The sequence below is a fragment of the Diabrotica undecimpunctata genome, chromosome 8 (assembly GCF_040954645.1).
Source record: "Diabrotica undecimpunctata isolate CICGRU chromosome 8, icDiaUnde3, whole genome shotgun sequence".
NCBI classification, from domain to species: domain Eukaryota; kingdom Metazoa; phylum Arthropoda; class Insecta; order Coleoptera; family Chrysomelidae; genus Diabrotica; species Diabrotica undecimpunctata.
In genome coordinates, this window is record NC_092810.1 from 67,039,313 (window position 1) to 67,063,052 (window position 23,740).

Sequence of the window (23,740 nt, forward strand, 5' to 3'; positions counted from 1 at the left end):
AGTTTGAAAATGAAACATTTATATCTGACGAAAAAATACACATGGTTCAGAGATAATGTATTAAACTTAATATACAGTAACCTCAGCAATAATGCTATATCAATTTTTTTTATGAAACATTTTTATCTGACGAAAAAATACACATGATTCAGAGATAATGTATTGAACTTAATATACAGTAACCTCAGCAATAATGCCATATCAATTGGTAAAGAATAAAATCCTTCGTTATCGTGATACACGAATAATGCTATTCACGGTATTTAATATTAATGTCAATATTAAATGGACCGACAGGCAGGAGGTAACAGAAGTAATAAAAGTTTTAAAAAATAATAAAAGTGCATGAAAAAGCAAATTGCAGGCAGAAATATTAAAAGAGGAGATACACTGCAGCAAAATATAGCTCGACTTATTAAAAAAATTCGGAAAAACGAAAAAATGTTAAAGCAATGGAACACAGCTCTTATCTACTTAATTCACAGGAAAGGTGATAAAACTGTCTGTAAAAATTACAGAGAAATCGCACTTTTAGAAGTAGTATATAAAGTATTAGCAAAAATGATATTAATATTGTAATGTATTGGCCATGTAATTATAAACCCCACTCGCGACGCTCATGTACTGCTAATTATCGCATTATATTTCAGAGGTTACAGGTAAAATACTCAACTATAATTATAGTTGTGTTTGATATGTAGTCAATAAAGATTTGTTTTGGGTTTATCAAAGTGTTTTTGTGTCAAATATTTCATGGCGACGAGGATAAAAACATTTTTAAATTGTGTATAAAGTGAATACAAAATGTCGAAAGAGGGAAAATTAGATTTATCGTTAAATTTTGAATTTAATCCCAGAATTTGTGAATGGAATGTGTTTATAAAAAGGTTAAAACAATATTTCATCGCTAGAGAAATTCCAGATGTTAATATTAAAAGAGCTATTTTGTTATATAGCCTTTCAGAAGAAGCTTATATCTTGTTATCCAACTTGTCCGTGCCTAAAAAACCTGAAATGTGAATTCAATGTCATTGTAAAAAGGCTAGATAGCTATGAGATAGCTACTATAACAAAACTTGTTTAGTGTGGGTAGAAAGAGCAAAGTTTTATGGTGCTTCCAAGGCTAAAAGTGAAAGTGTACAAGATTGGAGTGTACGTTTAAAAAAACTAGCCGGTACTTGTGAATTTGGAAATAATTTGGGAACGAAATTAACAGATATGTTTATTTCAAAATATAATGAGGGAAAAGTAAAGAATACGCTATTTGCACTGAAGTCAGATATCACATTTAATAAAGCTATGGAAACATCACAAATTGAAGAAGCAGCAATAACTGGCATTAACGAAGTAGAAGATAGCAGAAGTGTGGTGAAAATGGAACCAGTAGAAGAAAGAGAGGAGCGTCAAATAACTAGTGGAAGTTGCAGTAAGGAAATATTGCAAGTATCACAGTGTGGGGATGCCAGAACACATCAACAAGAACGGCGATTTAAGGAGACTAGACCTTCAACTTCAGGGATGCAGAGACATAGTTCGGATTATAATCGTGAGTTCAGTGGTAGTGTTCAAAAGTGCTTCCGGTGTGCTAAAAGACATCTGCCTTCAGTATGTCCCTATAAGGATTATATCTGCAATTTATGTAACATTCGAGGACACTTAAAACTGGTATGTAGAAAAAGATTTTTAAATTTATTGGAAGAAGGAACTGAACCATCTGTATTGTGTATATCATCAAATAATGATCCGCCAATTCATATTGATATTAATATTAAAGGTAAAATGTTTAAATTTGAATTAGATTCGGGTGCCGCTGTCTCTGTCTTACCTTTTAGTATATATAACAAATATTTTAATACACAACCATTATCTCAAGTTAATGTATCGTTAGTTAATTTTTCGGGAGGCAAGATTCATCCTAAAGGTAAAATTAACTTACCAGTAACTTTTTCAAAACAAACAAACAATTTGGATTTTTATGTTATGCATCGAGAAACTCCAGCCTTGCTAGGTAGAAATTTTATTAGGTGTTATAATATGGGTTTCAGGGAATTAAATTTTATTGAAGCAGATAAAAATAATGAAATAATGGGGAAGTTAATGAAAGATTTTCCCACTGTAGTTTCTGACAAATTGGGCACATTTAATAAATTTCAGTTAAAATTTAATATTAAACCAGATGCCAGACCTAAATTTTTTAAACCCAGAGTGGTTCCTTTTTCTTTAAGAAACAAGGTAGAGATGGAATTAGATAAAATGGTCCAGAAGGGCATTATATCTGCAGTTGAATTTTCGGAATGGGGAACACCCATAGTACCTATTTTAAAAAATGATGGAGGTGTTAGGATTTGTGGTGATTTCAAAATAACTATCAATCCTTTTATCGAAGCGGATAAATATCCGCTACCACGGATCGATGATTTATTTGCTAAGTTGCAGGGTGGTCAAGAGTTTTCTAAAATTGACCTGAGTCAAGCTTATCAGCAAGTTGTGATTCATCCAGATTTTCGTAAATATACGGTTATTAGTACGCATAAGGGATTATTTGCATTTAATCGGCTACCGTATTTAGTTGTATCAGGTCCATCCCAGTTACAACGTATTATGGAACAAATATTTCTCAATATGCCAAGTATATCTATTTTTTTAGACGATATTCTAATTACAGGAAGGAATAGGGAAGAACACACTAGGAATTTGTGTAAAGTTTTAGCGATTTTACAAGAATGTGGTCTTACAGTAAAAAAAGAAAAATGTACGTTTTTTGCGGAATCAGTATCTTATCTCGGATTTATAATTGATAAAAGGGGCTTGCATAAAAGTCAAGATAAAATTCGGGCTATTGAGGAAATCCCAGAACCTACGAATGTGACACAACTAAAATCGTTTTTGGGAAGTATAAATTATTATAATCGATTCATTCCATATCTCCCAAACATTGTTCATTGTTTATATAAGCTTTTAAAACAAAATGTAGTTTGGCACTGGGATGAAGAATGTCAATTAGCTTTTGACACTATTAAACAAATGTTAGCTTCAGATCTAGTATAAGTTCATTACGATCCAAACTTAGAATTAAATTTGACGGTTGATAGTTCAGATTATGGGATCGGAGCTGTTCTCTCGCATGGTTTTAAAGATGGTAGCGAGAAACCAATCTATTTTGCTAGTAGAACGCTCAGCGATACCGAAAAGGCTTATTCGACTCTACCAATATTTATATGGGAAGAAGTTCAATTTAATCACAGATAACAAGGCGTTAGTATCCATTTTTGGCCCTAAAAATGGGATACCGGTTACGGCGGCCAATAGATTGCAGCGATATGCAGTATTTTTAAGTGGTTTTAATTTTATTATAAAGCATGTATCGACACAAAACAATGTAGCAGACTTTTTAAGTAGATTGCCTTCAAATAAGTCGATAAGGCTAGATTCTTCTAAGTTTAATATAGAGGAAACTGTTAATTTATATTATTTAGTAGAAAGCGAAGAAATTCCTATTAATGTGAATGAGATAAGGAAAGAAACAGAATTAGATACGATTTTGTCTCGTGTAACTAAATATGTTATGACCAAATGGCCAAAAAATGTTGAATTAGAAATTAAACCCTACTTCCTTAAACGAAATGAAATATCTATTGAAGATGGCGTCTTATTGTGGGGACAAAGAGTAATTGTTCCTAGTAAACTACGAAATAAATTACTAAATGAATTGCATAAAGCTCACTTTGGTATAGTTAAGATGACATTATTAGCTAGGTCTTATATTTGGTGGCCATCATTAAATACAGAAATTGAAGTTCTCAGCAAGAATTGCATTCCTTGTCAGAGCATGCAGGCAGATCCACCTAAGGTTCCTTTGCAAGGCTGGAGCATTCCTCAAAATGTTTGGTCACGCGTGCATATAGATTTTGCCGAAACACGAAAAACTAATTTTCTTATAATTTTGGATACTTTTTCTAAATGGGTGGAAGTTTGTCCAATATCTTCAATCACCTCAATGGCTACGATTGTTAAACTTAGGGAGTGTTTTGCTCATTATGGTTTACCGGAAGTACTTGTCAGCGATAACGGCCCGCAGCTTACATCGCAGGAATTTAAACATTTTACTTTAATTAATGGTATTAAACATATAACAATACCTCCTTTTTCAGCACATTGCAACGATGCTGCTGAAAATAGTGTTAAAACACTCAAGCATTTTTTGTTAAAAGATATTGATCAAAGAAATATTAATTTATCATTGTCTAAATTTTTATTAACATATAGGAACACAGTGCACCTGTCGACAGGTACTTCTCCCGCTAAGATATTTTTTGGAAGGGCTTTGCGAACGCGTCTAGATTTAATTAAACCTGTTGATTTACAAAAACAACAATCAAACCCAGTTGATTTAACACAAATTAGACGTAACTTGATGCAAGCGCAAGAAAATAATAAGAAATATTATAGGGGGAGGAGTCAGGTAGAGTTTGTAGTGGGGGATATCGTTTTAGTTAAAGATTATAGAAACACCAAGGTATCGTGGTGCAAAGCAAATATTTTACGAATTTTAGGTAGAAGAGCATATTTGGTAAATCCGTTAGGTAGTAAACTTACGTGGAAAAGACATTGTAATCAAATTAAAATAGTTTTTAATAGTAATTTAAAAGGTATTACATTTTCTGAGACGATGCACGATAGATCAGAGGAAAATAATATTAAAAATAACGAGGAAAATGTTATCCAAGTCGCTACAAACTCAACAGGAAATCTAGGTGGGGAGCCTCAGCTAGACTCTCAAAAGGATAGTGATGTTATCCAAGAGTCAGGCATCCCACATAGACGTCCAATTAGATCTAGAAAAGAACCAAAACGTTTTGGATTCGAAATATAGTATTAAGAAGTTTAGTTTTGTTGTGTTCCTGAATTTAGTTATAAATAGAATTTTAGGGTGGGGTGATGTAATGTATTGGTCATGTAATTATAAACGCCACTCGCGACGCTCATGTACTGCTAATTATCGCATTATATTTCAGAGGTTACAGGTAAAATATTCAACTAGTTGTGTTTGATATGTAGTCAATAAAGATTTGTTTTGGGTTCATCAAAGTGTTTTTGTATCAAATATTTCAAATATAATTAATAAAATTAATAAGTAGATTAAAAACCTACGAGATAGAGCTAATATCAGAACATAAGGCTGGTTTCAGACAGATAAGAACAACAATCGGTCAAATTTTTATGCTAAAGTTATTGCAAAACAACAGTTTTGAAACCTAGGTTTGCATATGCTCTTTATTTATTTTAAACAGGCCTTTGGCTTTATCTTACAGAACGAACTTTACGAAGCGATGAGATCCCTAGGAATATCAGAGAAACTGATACGATTAGTTAACATGACACTAACTAATACAGTCGATAAATTTATGATAGAAGCAAGTCTTTCAAATCCATTTAACGTCAATAGAATATTAAAACAGGGAGATCCCCTAACAACAGACTTCAACCTAGTACTAGAAAAAATAATTAGAGTAGCCAAAATCCAGACAAGCGGCACTATTCTTAACAAAAGACAACAATGCCTAAGTTTTGCAGATGACTTGGTATTTCTGACACGTTCAAGATTAGAACTTCAAAAAGTGTTCGCCAAATTTAAAGAAAAGCTAGAAAATATGGCTTGATTATAAATCAAGAAAAAAACACGAATAGGGAAATAAAAGAAGAAAATGCAGAAGAAAATAATAAATGGATCACTTTGAGAATGAATGAGGCAGATTATAAATTTGAGAAGGTAACAGAATTTAAGTATCTTGGAGTAACAGTTACAAATAGAGGAGGCAAAGAGAGAGAAATATATAAACGGTGGTTGAGGCATCATTAAACGCACTGTTAAAGGCAAAAACCGAGTCCAGTGCAGCTAAGATTTGAACTTGTGAAACAATAGTGAGATCAACAGTATTGTATGCATGTGACACTTGGACAATGAATCAAAATGAAGAAAAAAAGTTAGAAATTTGGGAAAGAAAAATCCTGAGAAAATTTTTCACTACTTCTACGAGGAAAATTCTCTCATCCCAGATATGTATGGTATCAAAAGAAATAAACTATGGTGGGGTTCTTTGCGTGTAATTCAGCCTTAGCTAACCTGTTACGCTAGAGTAGTTCCCAAAAATGTTCTCACATATCTGAATGTTGAAAGCAGCACCGCACTCTCCACATCATTTCTCTTACTGTCACAAAATTTACACCTTTCTCTCTTTCCATTCTGCTTCTTTCTACTATTTATTTATTACACTTCATCATTGTATGTGTCACAGTGTCCGGGTGTCGCAGTATAGGCATTCGTCGGTGTCGCCCTTTCCCAACCTAGAGAGGTAGGACCTAAAATACCCTTCTCCTGTGAGCACCTGCATTAGGCAATAACTCAGTCGCCTGTAACAGTTTACACAATCTTTTAGGTTCGAGATCAGTATCTTTGTCCAATGTACTGTGTTATCCATAATATCTTTACGACCACGCTCGCGTTATGGGTTGTACCTTCTCCGTATTTACAATTATATGCCAGATTCCATAGCCTCGGGTCCAAGACAGATCCCTGAGAACCCCAGCCGTTACGTCGACGATCGTGTTCTTTTCCACCACAATTCTTCTTTCGGGTAGATACTCCGCCACCACAGGCAACCAGGATATTCTCCCTACTCCATTGTTTTCATTACCTTATAACACTGCAACATATTGAATGCATTCCCAACATCGAACAACAGCAGGATTGCCCAGTGATGTTCATACCCCTGTTGTGCAGTGCGTCGAATACATTCACGATTGCACCAGTCGTCCTTTTTCATTAGCAAAAACTAAATTGTCCTCAGCTTTGGAGAGCAGTATTAACTTTGATGTCCTCCAAGGCTTAGAAAAGGTCTGTGCTTCCAACGGTGCATTCATGTGCTCCAGAAACCTCGCAGGCTCCGTCTTTCGTAGTATTAATACAACCTATGAGTTTATAAATAAAGTAACTAAAACCAAATTTAATACTTAAAAATGTTACTTTAAAGAACAAATATTTGTTGTTGAGAGCATTCAATAAAAATGTATTCATTTCCTCCTTGAAAATGTATTAGACTTTTACCCAAGCTATTTTTGTTTAAAATAATCTAGTAGTTTAGAATATTTGCTTATGTCTACGTTAATCAGTCATTAAGTTAAGTTTGTGGCACTTTTTTTAATTTCTTTTTATTTTTTTCACTCTAACTATTAGCAGCCGTTATAAGTGCATCAAATTGGTATACTATAAGAAACTTTACACACACGGTGTGGAAAAAAGTTGATTCCCTTAATAATAATTTACCTAATTAAAGTATGTGGAAAGTTTTTTACAATAAAACAAGTATTTCAAAATTTCTTTATAAAAGATATAATATTAAAAACCCTATCAGGCTACATCACAGAACGTTTTTGAAATTAATATTCCATCATCAGTGCTCTCTGGATGTACATGTTTGAAGCCACTAAATATATAGGTAAAAACCCTTTAAATGTTGTTAAATTAACTTTGAGTTACATTTTTTAACTTTATAAACTATAATGTTTAAGTTACAACAAGAATAGATAACATGATAACGTAAGACTCCACTGGAGGTTGCTAGTCCTGAGACGAAGTCTCTGCGAGGACTTGTTGATGGTGATATTAATTCCGAAAACGTTCTGTGATGTAGCCTGATAGGATTTTTAATATTATACCTTTTATAAAGGAATTTTTAAATAAATTTTTTTGTGATACATGGTATACAGCCAGCTACAGGAATTTAGTTTCCTTGTTGAGTTTTTACAATAGGTGAAAAATATATTTGTTTTCTTTAGCACAAAATTTAGACCTAAAAGAAATTAATAATAATGGTCAAATCGTACACATCTTACAAAAATTGGAGAAGGTCGACGAGGTAAAACTGTAGGTTATTATGGTCTTGGACAACATATCGATCGAGACAAAGATCGGACAAAGATTGCATGAATTCTGTAAAGATAACGACATGATCATTGCAAACACCTGATATAAACTACTTAAGCAACAACTATATATATATATATATATATATATATATATATATATATATATATATATATATATATATGAAGTTAAATGTGTCGATAGCAATTAAAGTAAATTGTATACCCAAGCTTAATCAAGCCATTCAGAGCGATGCTGGGAATATTTATATTCCACTATGCATCAACAATTTACCCATATAAATTACCATCATTCTTGTACTCATTGCGTCGAGTAAGGACGATAAATATACGAAGACGGTTGCGTTTCGATTTAATTTAAGTCTCTTACCACTCCCTAACACGTGTTTCTGGGTCTTGATTTAATTAATATATAATTTTTTATAAAATAGTCACTTAAAAAATTATATCATTTTTTAAGTGACTAAGAAACATAATTGTTTTAATTATATATATATATATATATATATATATATATATATATATATATATATATATATATATATATATATATATATGTATATATATATATATATATATATATGTATATATATATATATATATTGGGAAATCGACAGTTATGCCTCTGTGCCAATTTTGATAGCAATTTATAAATATACAGGGAAACTATTAGCAAAAAACGAAAAACAAAAATTAACTTTAACACCCTGTATCTTTTTTCTCATCAACATTTTATTTGGGCATATTTGGCCCAATAGCCATATTTTGGTCCAAATAACCTGTCCTTAGTCTATGTCCCAATAGTTATGACTCACCCTATATATATATATATATATATATATATATATATATATATATATATATATATATATATATATATATAACATATATATATAAACATATATGTGTATATATATAATATACAAATGTATATATATATATATATATATACATAGAAAGCCCCATTGGATAATGGCAACAACCCTGGGTCTTCAAGAAACTAAATAGATTATATACTTGTAAGTGTGCGCTTCTGAAATGCAGTCAAAAAGTCACTACCTTTCCAGGAGCAAATATTGGATCTCATCACCAACCTCTTGTGGCAGATGTTAAATTAAGGTTAAAACGATCCAATGACAAAAACCAAAATCCAATGTAATTAACTTTGACAATAAGTATAAAAGACAATGCCTGGCGTTTTATAGGAAACTTAATTCCACTATAGAAAATGAAAATAAACCATACCCAAGCCAAGAAGAAATTCATGAGTTCTGGGGATATCAACTTACAACGCTAGCTACTCATAACACCAATGCTGGATGGATTGAAGACACAACGAACAACTGTCAACATTACAATAATATTCCTTACGAACCCTTCACCACCAAAGAAGTTTCAAATACGTACTATCAAAGAGCTTTATAACTGGAAATCTCCTGGACCAGACGGAGTTCAGAACTTCTGGTTAAAGAGTGTTCATGAGTGTTTGTCAGTATTGATTAATTATGTTATCTCTAATCCGCAGGAAACACCATCATTTCTTATACAGGGAATCACTTACCTAATACCAAAGGATCAAAATAACACCCAAGATCCAGCTAAGTACCGCCCAATTACTTGTCTTCCAACTTTGTACAAATTGGTCACGTCCTGTGTAGCCCGGCGTATCTACCAACACTGTGCTCTAAACAATATCATAGAGCCTCAACAGAAAGGATGCGCTAAGGGCTCCATGGGCTGTAAAGAACAACTTATTATCGACTCAGTCATTTCTAACCAGGCATACACCAAAAAAAGGAACCTTTTTACTGCCTTCATTGACTACAAGAAGGTCTTTGATTCAGTGTCGCATGAATGGCTTATAGATGTATTGAAAATATATAAAATCGATGATAATCTAGTGACTTTTTTAAAGTATATAATGGCAGAGTGGAAGACTAAAGTTCACCTTCAAATACCTGGTGAAACCAATATCGAAACTGAAGATATCCCAATTAACCGGGGCCTCTTCCAGGGGGACTCGTTGAGTCCACTTTGGTTCTGTTTAGCGATGAACCCACTATCTTAGCTACTGATTCAGGATTTAGCATCAAAAATAACAATACTGTTGTGGCGAGGCTTAATCATCTGTTGTACATGGATGATTTGAAATTAATAGCTTCCACTCGAAGCACTTTGGATGCATCTGTATATAGCATATAACAATATTTGACCAATTGTGAACTCTGTGATATAAACATTAATTTTCTTAAAGATAAAGGCAAATTGCTGTAGTCCCTTAAGAAGTATACCTGAACTTGTTCCAGAGTATTAAAGTCAATATTGTAATTTGGGTTTATGTCATATTTATATAGTTGTTTATCATATATTGTAATTTTTAAATAGAAATCTACTACATTTAGAGTTTTCTTTTTTACCCAATATTTTTATGTTAAGTCTTCTAAAAACAGCAGGTGTATTTTGGATATTAAACTTGACTTTTTCTCGTACAGTCTAACTAAAAGTCTGATGCCAAGTTTTTTTCATCCTATATCCATTGGCATTTCACAGCATTCGACTTGTAGGTTACTAATGGGTGTACTTCTTAGAGTTCCTATACACAATCTAATGCATTTATTAACGATTTTGTCTAGTTTTTTTAAATGACACTGTGATGCGTCACTGTATAATATTGATCCATAGTCGGTTATAGCTCTTATATTATTTTTAAATAATAACAAAGAAATATTTGGATCTGCTCCCCATCGTAAGTGTGACACGAATCGAAGAAGATTTATTCCCTTTTCTGTTTTTTTAACTATATTGTCTATATTTTCTTTCCAGAGAAGCTGTCTATCAAGAGTAATACCGAAATATTTAACAGAACTTTGCACTTGATAGGAGATATTGTTTATTAAGATGTAGTTGGGTATTTCTTTTCGTTTTCTTGTAAATATACATAATTTAGTTTTGGAATCAGAGATATTTAGTCCAGGTAATTCGTTCCTGTTTTAATATGTTTGGCTCCTTCTTCAATGGATTTGACTGCATTTTCTATTTTAATATGTTCTTGATAAATGACTATATCATCTGCAAGTTGTAAAATTCTTGTGGAGTTTAAATTTTTTACTAGATCAGCAGTATAAATTAAATATAACAACGGGCTTAATATTCTTCCTTTAGGTAAACCATCCATCGCTAGCCTTGGACCAATTGTGTTATTATTTACCGATATATAAATTTTTCCTAGGGCATACAGTTTTATTATTTTTTGACAGAAACATTTGGGAAGAAATATTTGTGTTATTTTGTTATATAGTATACTTAAATTAATGTTGTCGTATGCTAATTCAACATTTAATAAAAGAGCTGTTACTGAAGAATTTGACGTAAACGCTAAATTTATATCTGTTACCAAGTGGCACACTGCTTCCACAGTAGAATGATTTTTTCGAAATCCAAATTGTGTTTGTGATATTATATTATTTTTTTCTAACCATCTTTCGAGTCTAAGTTTTATCATTCTTTCCAGTGTTTTTGTTATGCAGGAGCTTAACAAAATACCTCTATAAGATTCTGCCGAATCAGAATTTCGATTTACTTTAAGTATGGGCATCACCCGATACTCTCTTCAACTATCTGGAATATCTTCTGATTGCCATATTTGATTAAAAATTTTTAATAGTGTTTCTTTTCCTTTTTGATGTAAATTTGCCAACATAATATAATGTATATTATCTATTCCCGGAGTAGTGTTTTTCTTGTTCTTAAGACTTATTTCTAATTCGTTTAAACTAAATGGCACTAAAAGTGGATGATTAGAGTTTTTCCTTGTTTTGTTTGTGTTTGTGTTTGACTTGATTTCACCTATTTTTTATTGGTGTATTTTTGTTTAAAGTTTCACAAAAATACTCTTTAATATAACTGTTTCGGTTTCTGCTACACATTTATTATAATTTATATAATTTTGTATATTGGACTGTAATTTAAACTGGCGTAAAGCAAGTTGTTGTTCTTGAATAACCTTTTTACAATTGTCATTCCACCAAGTTTTTCTAAATCGTGGATTAGTCCCTGTTCTTTTCTCCGTTATACATATTTTACAATATTCGTTTAATTTATTAAAAAATTGTTGGTAAGTTATATTATTATCGAGTTCCATGAAATTATCAGTGATAGAAGAGAAAAGAGACCAGTCCACTTTATTTATATTCGATTGGAATTTTGTATTTACACATTCAGCTTTATTAACATTAATATTTGACTTTATAACAATAGCAAAATGATTTGATTTTAAAGTATTGTACACAACGTCCCAATCAAGACAATGACTAATATTTGCTGAGCATATTGTAAGGTCTATTGCCGATTTATTAATATTACTAGGTCTACGCAGCAAAGTTTCTTTGCCGTTATTTAAAAGTACGAGATTACAGTCCTCAATAGCTTCTAACAGATTTTTTCCTATAGTTTCTACAGTACTACAACCCCAAACATAATTGTGGCTATTAAAATCACCACCAATTATAAAAGACTTCTCCATACTATTAAAAAACGTTTTTCATCCATTTACCGTAATTTTGAGATTTGGTTTTACATAAATAGAATAAATTTTAATCTTTTTACCGGTTTTAATTTTAATTGATATGCTATTACACATTACGTCATTGATTGGATGAAAAGTAGGACTATTATAAAAATTAAAAATAATTTTTTTTTTTCAAAAGTATGGACACCACCATATCCATCATCCCTATCATTCCTAACGATATTATAACCCGTAAAGTTAATGAAGTTACTTTTCTTTAACCATGTTTGTGATATTAGTCCTATATCTATTTTATTGTCTTACAATTTTTTTTCCAAATAATCCTTATTTGTTTTAATTAACCGCGCATTTCATTGAAGAAATGATATGTTAGCCAATACGATTTAATAATAATTGTGAAATATTGTTTTTTAGTAATTGCAACGTTTTTTCATCCAAATTATGATTAATCTGATTTAAAGTTGTTGAAATAAAGCTTACTATAATTTCTCCTATATTACTTTGATTATCGTTTCGATTATCGACTTTGTACTTTTGGTGTTTGCAAGATTTTTCTGTGTGGTTTCATTATTTCTTTGTCTACGTTACTAGAATAAATACTACTTGATCGTTTTCGTTTATAGATTGTATATTTATTGGAAGTACTTTCTTATTTTTTACTTACTGTTGAATAATATTTACTATATTTATTATTAGCTTCGTAATATGTTATATATTCAGTATTCATAATATTTTTAATATACTCCTGTTTTTCTCTTTCCGTACAATTTGCTCTCTTGTCAGTAAGGCTATGTTTTCCTTTGCATAATACACAAAATAAATTTGATTTATTGTGTTCTTCACCCCATCTTTCACACCTATCTTTTCCCCTACATTGAGCACGTATATGCCCAAATCTGAAGCACTTTAAACATTGTAACATTCTGGGTGTATAATTTTCAACCTCGTGTATCATTTTTCTATTACTATGTTTGTAGGTGACCTTTAAAAGTTACTATTACAGTTCCTGTTTTTATGTAGATAGTAGATCCATTTTCTTCTAGCACTTTCCGCATTATTCTTTTTACATGTAAGACTTTAAACCCCATTCCAAACCTAGGTTGAATTAATGATAACAAATCATCCTCTTATATCTCTTTATCTACAGCTTTTATAACTCCTTTTCTTTGAGTAAAAAACGTTGGAATATATGCCTCGTACTGTTTGCTTTTGAAATTTTCAGATTCAATTAATTTATTAGCACTAGCAAACTTATTGAGTTCTACCTTAATTTTATTCCTACCAACTACCTTAATTTGTGTGATATTATTTTCAATTTCAGGTACTGAACGTAAAATTAATCGGGCCGTGCCTATCCTGTGTAATTTGCCGATATTACCATTTTTATTTTCTATTATGTACTATATATGGTGCATTATCTCCTAATTTATATCTATTATTTAATCTTAAATTTATAACTTTATTTAAAGTTGGATTACCTGATCTATTTATTTTATTAAATTGGGTCAAAGTTGCATCGTTATTAAAATCAAATTGGTTACCTACCTCGTTAGTGCTAGTTGTTTGGCTTTTTTCGTTTGTTACCTTATTATTTACCATAATGTTGCTATTTTTTTTTTAATTCTTTAAATTCCATCATCCTATCTTCTAATTCTATATAAAATTTTCCTCTATCTGGAGGCTTCGGTGGAATTTCTTCCATGTCGATTTTTTAGATTTCACTCCCTACACGCGAAATATGTATACACTTTCTTACAGACCACTAGTTTAATGTGTCTTTACCACTACAAGTAAAAATGAAGAAAAAAAACCTTTAAAATTGATATTTTTCTGTAAGAGCTTCGAAATATTTTGTTTTGACGTTTATTTAACAGTTGATGAACGGATAAGTACTCATATTAGTTTTAGTTATTGCTTTAAATAAATTATTTAATAATTAAATACTCTAAATCGTCAATATTGTATTATTCCAAAATTGTCCTGAATACGTGTTATACGTCCCACTCATTTATCCTAACTAGAAATATTTGGCAGCCTTTTCGCGTCTGTTTATTGCCTGAATTTTATCTTTCGTTTTATTAAGCTAAGGTCGTAACCCACATCCAGATGCAAAGCTTCAATTAAATGGAGGCCAAGTTGAAAAAGTTTACACAATTACATATTTGGGAACTATCATAACGAACCAACCAGATTCAGACATAAAATTAAAACGCAGAATAGAAATGACTAAAACTACTTTTATGAAAGTGAATATAGTTTTTAGTGATATATTTGGTTTGTACTTTTCTATGGAGCAGAAATATAGACACTAAAAGTGTCAATCATGAACAGAATTGAAGCATTAGAAATTTAGATTCATAGGCGGATATTAAAGATCCTTGGGCAGCACAAAAAACTAATGAAGAAGTACTAAGAAGGGTCAACAAAGATAAAGAATTGCTATGGACAGTTAAACACCGCACAATGTCTTATTTCGGACATATAGTGAGGGAAAATCGATATAGAATACTACAATTGATCCTTAAAGATAAAATAGAAGGCCGTAGAGATAACTCATATATCAAATGAACGACCATTATTCCATGTGGCAGAAGATCGAGACGCCTTCGCAATGGTGATCGCCAACGTAGAACAAATTCTGATATCCCTTACGCTCCCGAATGTAAATGATTTTAAATATTGAGTTAAAATTTTAGGATAATGTTAATTTATACCTTAATAAGAAGTCAAATTTTTTGCATAATTTTCAAAGTGACATTTGACAGGATTCAAGGACTAGTACAATTGTGTCATACAGTAGCACACAGATAACTAGCACAATTGTGATAATGAAATCAATTTGAGAAAAATGAAACCAAATTTATTGAATAAAGTTATTTGCAATGAAATTGAACAAAACAGTTTTATTGTATATAATATAGTATTGGACATCGGCCCAAAAAGGGTATCATTTGTTCATCAATTGAAAATGACGTCCCACGTAGTCTCTGAATTTCTAGTCATCTTTTTCTTACTCTATCTATTATATAAATTTTCTAAAGGCGATTTTGTTGTTTTATCTCTTCAGTTACCGATAAATTATCTACAACGTGAAAGTTTGTGCGTAATTTGTAAAATCTGTCTCGATTCATTACATCAGCTATGATTGGTAATCGGTACTTTACACTCCAGTAAAGGTGTATTCTGGGAAACTTAAAACATCCCATGACCGCATGCATACCGAAAAATTGTTTGATTTCTTCTGGAGAAATATCTGGTTTTATTTCCTTGCCAGTCTCTTGTAAATAGTATTGAGAAGTTAGTTTTGCTCCCATTTCAAAAAAATCATCATCTAAATATCGACTGAAATAACCAAATGGACTCAAAACGTTGTTGATATCAGAAGTCCCATTTAATTCTTCCGAAATATTCTTGCTTGCGAATGAATCTTTGTTCCATTTTATGCCTACGGAAGGTACATTTTTGCTCGTAGAAGGTTCAGGATTTTCATCTTCGATGTTATTTTCCTCATCAGACTCTTCATCAGCGATGTTTGGCTCAAAATAATCATGATCATAGTCGCTTTCAATCTCTAAATCGGACTCACATTCATCTATCAGTTGCGTATCAGAGCGTAAGGGATATGGCACGTGAAGAAGAAGAATATTGTTTTAATTTGTTATTTTAATTTTTTTCCAGTTTGTATTTTGTTTAATAGTATGTAAATAAACTGCATTAAATTATTCAAGCCAACATTAATTTTATATTATTTCAAACCTTATTTACGATCACACTTTAATCACATTCTTTTATATGACATTACATTAGAATATAACTTTTAAATATAATAGTTTCAATAGAATATTATCAGCAGATACAAAATACACAAAAAAATATTCGCATAAAATTTATTACATGTTATAAGCAATGTTTTAATAGATGCCTTGCTTTTTTGTAGGGTTTCTACCAACGTTCGGTCCATCTTTTATTCACCTATACGGATCTACGAGAGATTACAGTCTTATTGACGAACATTCAAGTTTAAACGCAGGATTAGGGGAAGGTAAGTCGAACAAAATTAATTGCTTCGTTAAATCTATTGTGTAAGCTATTGTTTTTTACAATATCCTATAGGAACATTAGTAGTAAGTAAAGTGTTTAGTTTTACAGATCAAGTTTAATGATTTTATATGGAAGCTGTTCTTTTTATTATTTTTTTTTAATTTGTATTTAATAGAAAAATAGATAACTAAAGATTATCTAATTTATTTAATGAAAATACAAGTAAACCAAAATTTTAATTAAATATACTTATATTTAACGTTCTCAAAATACAAATTATTAATAAATAATAACATTTAGATTTACCTATGGGACATTTTAATTAAGTGCTTTATTTACCGTATGCGCTAATGTGGTAATAATTGCATTTCTTGCAATGTATTTTAATATTTTTGGGTATTTTTATTATTGAACATGAATTTCAATTATCCGCCAATTTCATAAAAATATGCATTAAGTGTCCAGTGTTATTTTTGCACCTCTCTTCCAAATATTTTTTTATAAAATTAGTTCCCCTCGATTTAAAAATCGACTGATTTTTGGATTTTTGATAAATCATTAATTTGAAGGCATAGATCTGTTGAAGCTCTATTACTTCGAAAAGAATATGCAGAGCATACGACTATATCCGGTCTGCTCGCTTCTTCCCATATAGTTATTTAAGCTACGATCATATCTTCCGTGCAGATACTTAAATGTAAGATGTGATTGGTATCTTGTCTAAGTACAATACACGCCCTGAGTTTTATTCCGTTTAAGCACTATAGTACCTTACTTAGGACGGATCCTAAACCGCCAATTCGGCCTGTTCCAATGCTCCTGGATTAGTTCTACATTTATAGCTTTATTTGCGAATTTTCTGCCAATGATATATGAAGATGCTTTGCATGCTGAAGATTCGCCTGTATGAATGTAACCGTTATATAATAAATAAAACACTGAAAACTTTTGTTTTCAAAACTTCCACAAAATTTATTATAATATCTTATCACTACAGTTTGTTTCGGCAGAGTGCCTTTCTCAGGTGATCTATTTGTGGTACGTGTTGTCACTTTATAGTTTTTAGATGAATAAATTGAGAAGGGAAGAATTGTTTGTCTCAAGTTGGTTACTCAGAATTTTGTCTGTATTTTTTAATTCGTTAATTTCCATAGATTCTAATAAAGATAGCATAAAGCTTTTATTTTGAATGTGAAGAATTTGAAATTCATCATTAAAAGAATGATTATGATCTCTAAGGTGAAGTGCGTATGTAGAATCTGTGTTTCTATTAGTGAAAGCCCTGTTATGTTCTGCTATACGTTTGTTTTTTTCTCTATTCTTGGACAATTGTCGTTCAGCCAGTCTCAATCAACATGAGCTTTATTAAAGAATTTAAATATGTCAATGTGCAGGATAACATGCATGGCCAAATCTAAGTCTACTGATGGTAGTTATGTATTTGCTAGGGAGCATGAAATTCTTATACCAAGATTTTTTTGGAATAATTGGTTTTATCTGTAACTGTAACTGTATCTGTAACTGTATTGTGTTGTTGAAATACTATAGTACTTTTCCCAGTGTGCTTTCCAGTTGTTCATTTGTTCAGTTCTTAAACAAGCAAAAGCATCTACACATTTACCTTTGTACACACTTTGTACAAATGTAATTTGCCACGTAGAAAGGTTTCCAGTCACCCCTCCTTTAGCTTTCACGGTTGCTGTCCTTGTGAAGCAGAGGATAATTCCCCGTCCTCTTTGAATGGTCCGCTTTAGATTTTCTTGGAGAGTTTGATCTTTCTCTGCTTTCTTCTGATTTCTTCGGCCTTGATTTTACAGAGGATGAAGATGACTTCTCCTTTTTCATGGCAATCTTTGATCGGAAGTTTAATTTCTCCAAAAGCTTCATAGGTGGATTGTCTACTGAGAAAGTCTGGGTACTTTCTGGACAAGTTTTCTTGCAGTAGAGTACTTTTTTATTTCTGTGTTCTAAAACCACGATTCATCTTTCTCAGCTTGCTGAAGATTTTTTCTGCACGTGTTGAGGTATCTTTTTCTTCATCAGATATGTATGAAATATATATCTGAGTTTTGGGAGATCTGCTCCTAAGATCATGTTACATGTTATCTGAATCCATCCCAGCTGATTTGAACAGCCAATAGCTTTCTGCAACATATTAAAATGATCATTATCTATTAGCTTTACTGGGTACTCAGGGTGGATTATTCCTAGAACTTGATTCCGCTGGTTGCAGATTTATAATTCATCTCCTCGGTTCGGAAACAAAAACTAAGATTAATATTTAAAAAATTAATAACAAACTTACTTAGTTTCCGGGTTAGACTGCATCGGTCTTTCCTACATCAAGCGTTCAATTGATACTAGATACTTCAATAACATACTTTTCACAATCATTTCACCATCCAAAATTATCATTTTGTTTGTAGTGGTAACTCTTCTTCTTCTTGCAGTGCCGTCTAATATCGGAGGTTGGCTACCATCACAGCAATCTTTACTTTGTTGGCTGCATCTCTGAACAACTGTATTGAACTGCACCCATACCACTACCTTAAATTTCGCAACCAGGAAATCCTCCTACGTCCCACATTTCTCTTTCCCGAGATTTTTCCTTGGATTATGAGTCTAAGCAGAGAGTACTTTTCTCCTCTCATTATGTGGCCCAGATATTCCAGTTTTTTCGTTTGTATGGTTTTTATGACTTATTTTTATGTGTACTACCTACTTTATTTACTGTGATGATTATAAAAGGTATGCTAGAATTTGGCAAATAAACAAAATTATAACTCAATAAAAGTGTGATATATTATTTTAACTAAAATATATACACGTAACTGTTAAACGTATTTTAAAAAATTATAATATATGCATTCATATACATACATAGCTGTATTTTAAAACTATATACATATACTCAAAACATGTTTATATAATATCTTTTTATATTAAAAGTATGTAAGATATCAAATTAAGAAAATATAAAATATGTAGTTAGTTTAGATTGTCGAAACAATCATTTTTGAACTCCAAGCAAATGTAAAAACTCGGTTAAGTAAAAGGTTAATTTAGGTACATTTAATAAAAATAGACAATTAGAAATTAAGAACTCTAAGACACAACTATTTGTGTCTATTAATTTTATTATAGCGCAGACGGTAGATAAACTAACATTTTTATTATGTTAAGTCGTTCTTTTAAATATCGGGAAATAACTTAACTTGTATAGCATTTTTCATATAAAAATGCGTGCACGTCAGTCAAGATTTACGACGTCAGAACCCCACAGCGTTGCCAAAACATCAGAATAGTTAGTAAGTGAGGAATTTTTAAAATATCAACTATTTGTCAAACTATTATATTAACAGTAAATACACTTAGTTTTAAGACTACTTCTTCTTCTTCTTGCAGTACCGTCTCCTATCGGAGGTTGGCTACCATCACAGCAATCTTTACTTTGTTGGCTGCAGCTCTGAACAACTGTATTGAACTGCACCCATACCACTCCCTTAAATTTCGCAACCAGGAAATCCTCCTACGTCCCACATTTCTCTTGCCCGAGATTTTTCCTTGGATTATGAGTCTAAGCAGAGAGTACTTTTCTCCTCTCATTATGTGGCCCAGATATTCCAGTTTTTTCGTTTGTATGGTTTTTATGACTTCGCATTCCTTCCCCATCTTCAGCAGAACATCTTGATTTGTTACTCTTTCTGTCCATGGTATTTTCCACATTCTCCTGTAACAACACATCTCGAATGCCTCAATGTTTTTGATGTTTATCTTTTTCAGTGTCCAGGCTTCCATGCCGTACAGCAGAACGAAGAAAACATAGCACCTTAACATTCTCGTTCTTAAGTTTATATTTATGTCCCGGCTGCATAGGAACTTTTTCATTGTGACAAGCGATTGTCTCGCTATCTCTATTCGCCTCTTGATTTCTCTTGTCTGGTCATTAGTATCAGTGAAGCAAACCCCTAAATATTTGTAGGACGTAACTCTTTCAACTGGCTGATTATTTATGGTTAAATTCACATTGGTGTATAGCTTCTTTGTTACAATCATGAATTTAGTCTTTTTGATCAGTTTTAGACCATACTTTTTGGTATGGGTGTTTATGTTTGTCATCAAAAACTGTAAATTTGCTAGGTTATCTGTTACTATTAGCGTGTCATCAGCGTATCATATATTGTTATTTAACTCTCCGTTAATGTCCATACCAATGTTTTGCTCTAGGAGCGCTTCCTGGCATATTGTTTCGCTATATATATTGAATAATAGTGGAGAAAGCACACAACCCTGACGCACACCTCGACGAATCTCAATTTCTTCGGTTAACTTATTATCAACTTTGATTTTTACTGTTTGTCCCCAGTACAACCTGGATATGATGTTAATGTCGCGACTGTCGATGTTTTTGCTTCTTAGGATTTCATACAGCTTTTGGTGTCTGACTTTATCGAAGGCCTTCTCAAAATCTATGAAACCTACGTAGAGGTCTTGGTTTACATCCAAACATCTTTGCATTAACACACTCAGACCAAACAAAGCTTCCCGTGTTCCCAGTTCACCTCTGAATCCAAACCGTGTGGCGCTTATGTCCTCTTCTAATTTATTAAATATTCTTTTGTGAATTATTTTTAAAAATACTTTTAGTGTGTGGCTCATAAATGCTATAGTTCTGTGGTCTGAACACTCTCTGGCGTTATTCGTCTTCGGGATTGTGACAAAAGTAGAGGAGAGCCATTTCTTTGGTATGATGCCTGTTCTATAAATTGTGTTAAAGAGGTTCACCATTATTTCAAGTGCGTCGTCGTCTATTAGTTTCAACAATTCTACAGGAATTTCATCTGGTCCTGCAGCTTTACCCCCGTTTTTGTTCCTTATAGCATATCCTACCTCGCTTTTTAGGATTTCAGGCCCTGTTGTGTCGTCTGTAGGTTCTGCCACTGCTATTTCTGGTCTTTCGTCTGCAAAAAGTTCTTCAATGTATTCTGTCCATCTTGCCAGTTTTTCATTTAAATCTGTAATTATTTTACCTTTTTTATCCTTTACTATGGATGCTTGTTTCACTTTTTTACCTGTTGACCTGTTTCCTTGATCTTTTTATGCATGTTAAGGCTATTGTACTTTCTATCATATTCTTCTATTTCCTTGCAGTTGTCCAGAACCCAGTTCTCTTTGGCTTCTCTAATTTTTCTCTTAATTTCACGGTTTACTTCTTTGTATTTTATCTTGTTGGTTTTATTTCTTCGCCTTTCCTCCATGAGATGCAAATTTCGTTTGTCATCCTTTTCTTTTTCTTAATTTTGCTTGGAGCTAAGGAGCCTTCACCAGCTGTCATAAGGGCCTTTTCTATCTCCATCCATTTATTCTCTACATTGCCTGTGTTTCTATTTTTTGCAGTGATGTTTCTAAGATTGTTGTTTACCTGTTCCCTTGTCCTTTCCAGTATAGTTGCGTTTTTCAGTTGCTTAACGTCTATCTTTTGTTTAGCTGCACTTTTCTGTAGTTTCTTGAATCTTATATTTACTACAGCCACCACCGGATTGTGATCCGATTCTATATCAGTGCCTGGATAGGTTTTTGTAGACGTGATGGAGTTTTTAAACCGGCTTCTGATTAGTATATATTCGATTTGATTCCTGACGATGTTGTCTGCATTATCTCTTGGTGATGTTTACGTGTACAATCTACGGTTTGGTAATCTGAACATTGTGTTCATTACTATAAATTCTTTTTCTTGGCAAAATTGTATGAGACGTTCACCTCGGTCATTTCGTTGTCCAACTCCAAATTCACCAATGCATCCATCAGTTTTCACCTTACCAACTTTAGCGTTGAAGTCGCCCATGATTACGGTGACCTCTTCTTTTTTGGTCGATTCCAGAATGTATTCAAGTTGTTTGTAGAATTCTTCTATTTCCTCATTCTCTTTCTGAGCTGTCGGTGCATAGACTTGAATAATGTTAATTTTTCCTTTGTTCGACTTTAGTTGGATTGCTATGATTCGTTCTGAATATGGGGTAAAACTTAGTACCGATTTATTGACTTCCCATTCTACTAATATTTCGACGCCATAACGGTGTTTTGTATCATCAGTTCCCGAATAGTAGAACGTGCCGTTTCTAGTTGGACATTTGCCGGAACCTTTCCACTGTACGTCGCTGATACCAAGTATTTTCACACGTAGTCTTTCCATTTCTGTTGTTACGTTGATTAATTTCCCGGCTGCATACAAGCTTCTTGCATTCCAAGTAGCTATTCTCATAACTTTATTTTTAAGTTTCACGACTTCGTTCGCCATTGTCCCCCTCCCCCCCCGAGAACCGATTGGGGAACTTTTTACTCCGGAATATTTCGTTTTGAACATTGCCATTGATGATTTTTTACAAGGGAATCCATTTGAATATTTAATGCAGTGGTTTCCCGTTGCCTTCTGCATCCTGATGTCATTGACCACTGTCTTGGTTCCTCCGCCTTCGAGACCGATTTCTCAGTCTCAGGACAACAGAGTGCCCTGCCATTTACCAGCTCCTCCGCCTGAAGCCGTTGGCCGGTAGATGGGGGATTACTTATACCGGTAATCTCTCGGTTACTAGAGGGTATTGTAGAAGGAAATATAGTGACCCTTCTGCTTTCGGAAACCTAATCACCATTCAGGGTCAGAAGAAACAAGAGTTGGCCAAGAGAGGCTGATAGGAAAGATTAAAAACATTTTACTCGAGACAAGTTGAAAAAAAGTAAAATGTGAAGGCCCTTATGATGCGCCAGGTGCGCTTCATAAGCGTAAGAGTATTGATACACTTTGTGGTAACTCTATGTATGTTCAAATAAACATTTCAGTTTTTGTCCTACTAAACTTTTAAAATTGCTGTCTTCAACAACGCTCTTCTTCTAAACTACAAACGCAATCGGAATGAAAAAAGAAAAAAATACAGGACATCGAATTAGAAATATCAATGTCTGTTTAGATTTTAAAATATCTCAATATAACGTATGTCCTTAAAGTTTTTGGAAAATTTTAGATTTAAAAGTATTATTGGTCGGAAGCATTGGATCAAGTTGCCATTGGAAAAAGTTATTAAACAACTTAAACGATGTAAGCAATGTCAGTTTTTACAAATACGGTTTGTTAAGATGTCGTGCAAACTTAATATTCGTTAAAGTATTTATCGTTTAGTTGGAGATGTAACAAAACGCGATATTGTAAGAATTTTTACTGGTCAAAATATT

At 32.5% G+C, this 23,740-nt stretch overlaps 1 protein-coding gene across 1 annotated transcript in view; it reads left to right on the forward strand.

Moving 5' to 3' along the window:
- The window catches only part of LOC140448876 (otoferlin-like), a 576,219-nt gene that overhangs the window by 413,687 nt on the left and 138,792 nt on the right, over nt 1-23,740 (forward strand). The window contains exon 12 of the mRNA XM_072542001.1: nt 16,410-16,514. Coding sequence (XP_072398102.1) covers nt 16,410-16,514 — 105 coding nt within the window. The remainder of the gene's footprint in view (nt 1-16,409; nt 16,515-23,740) is intronic.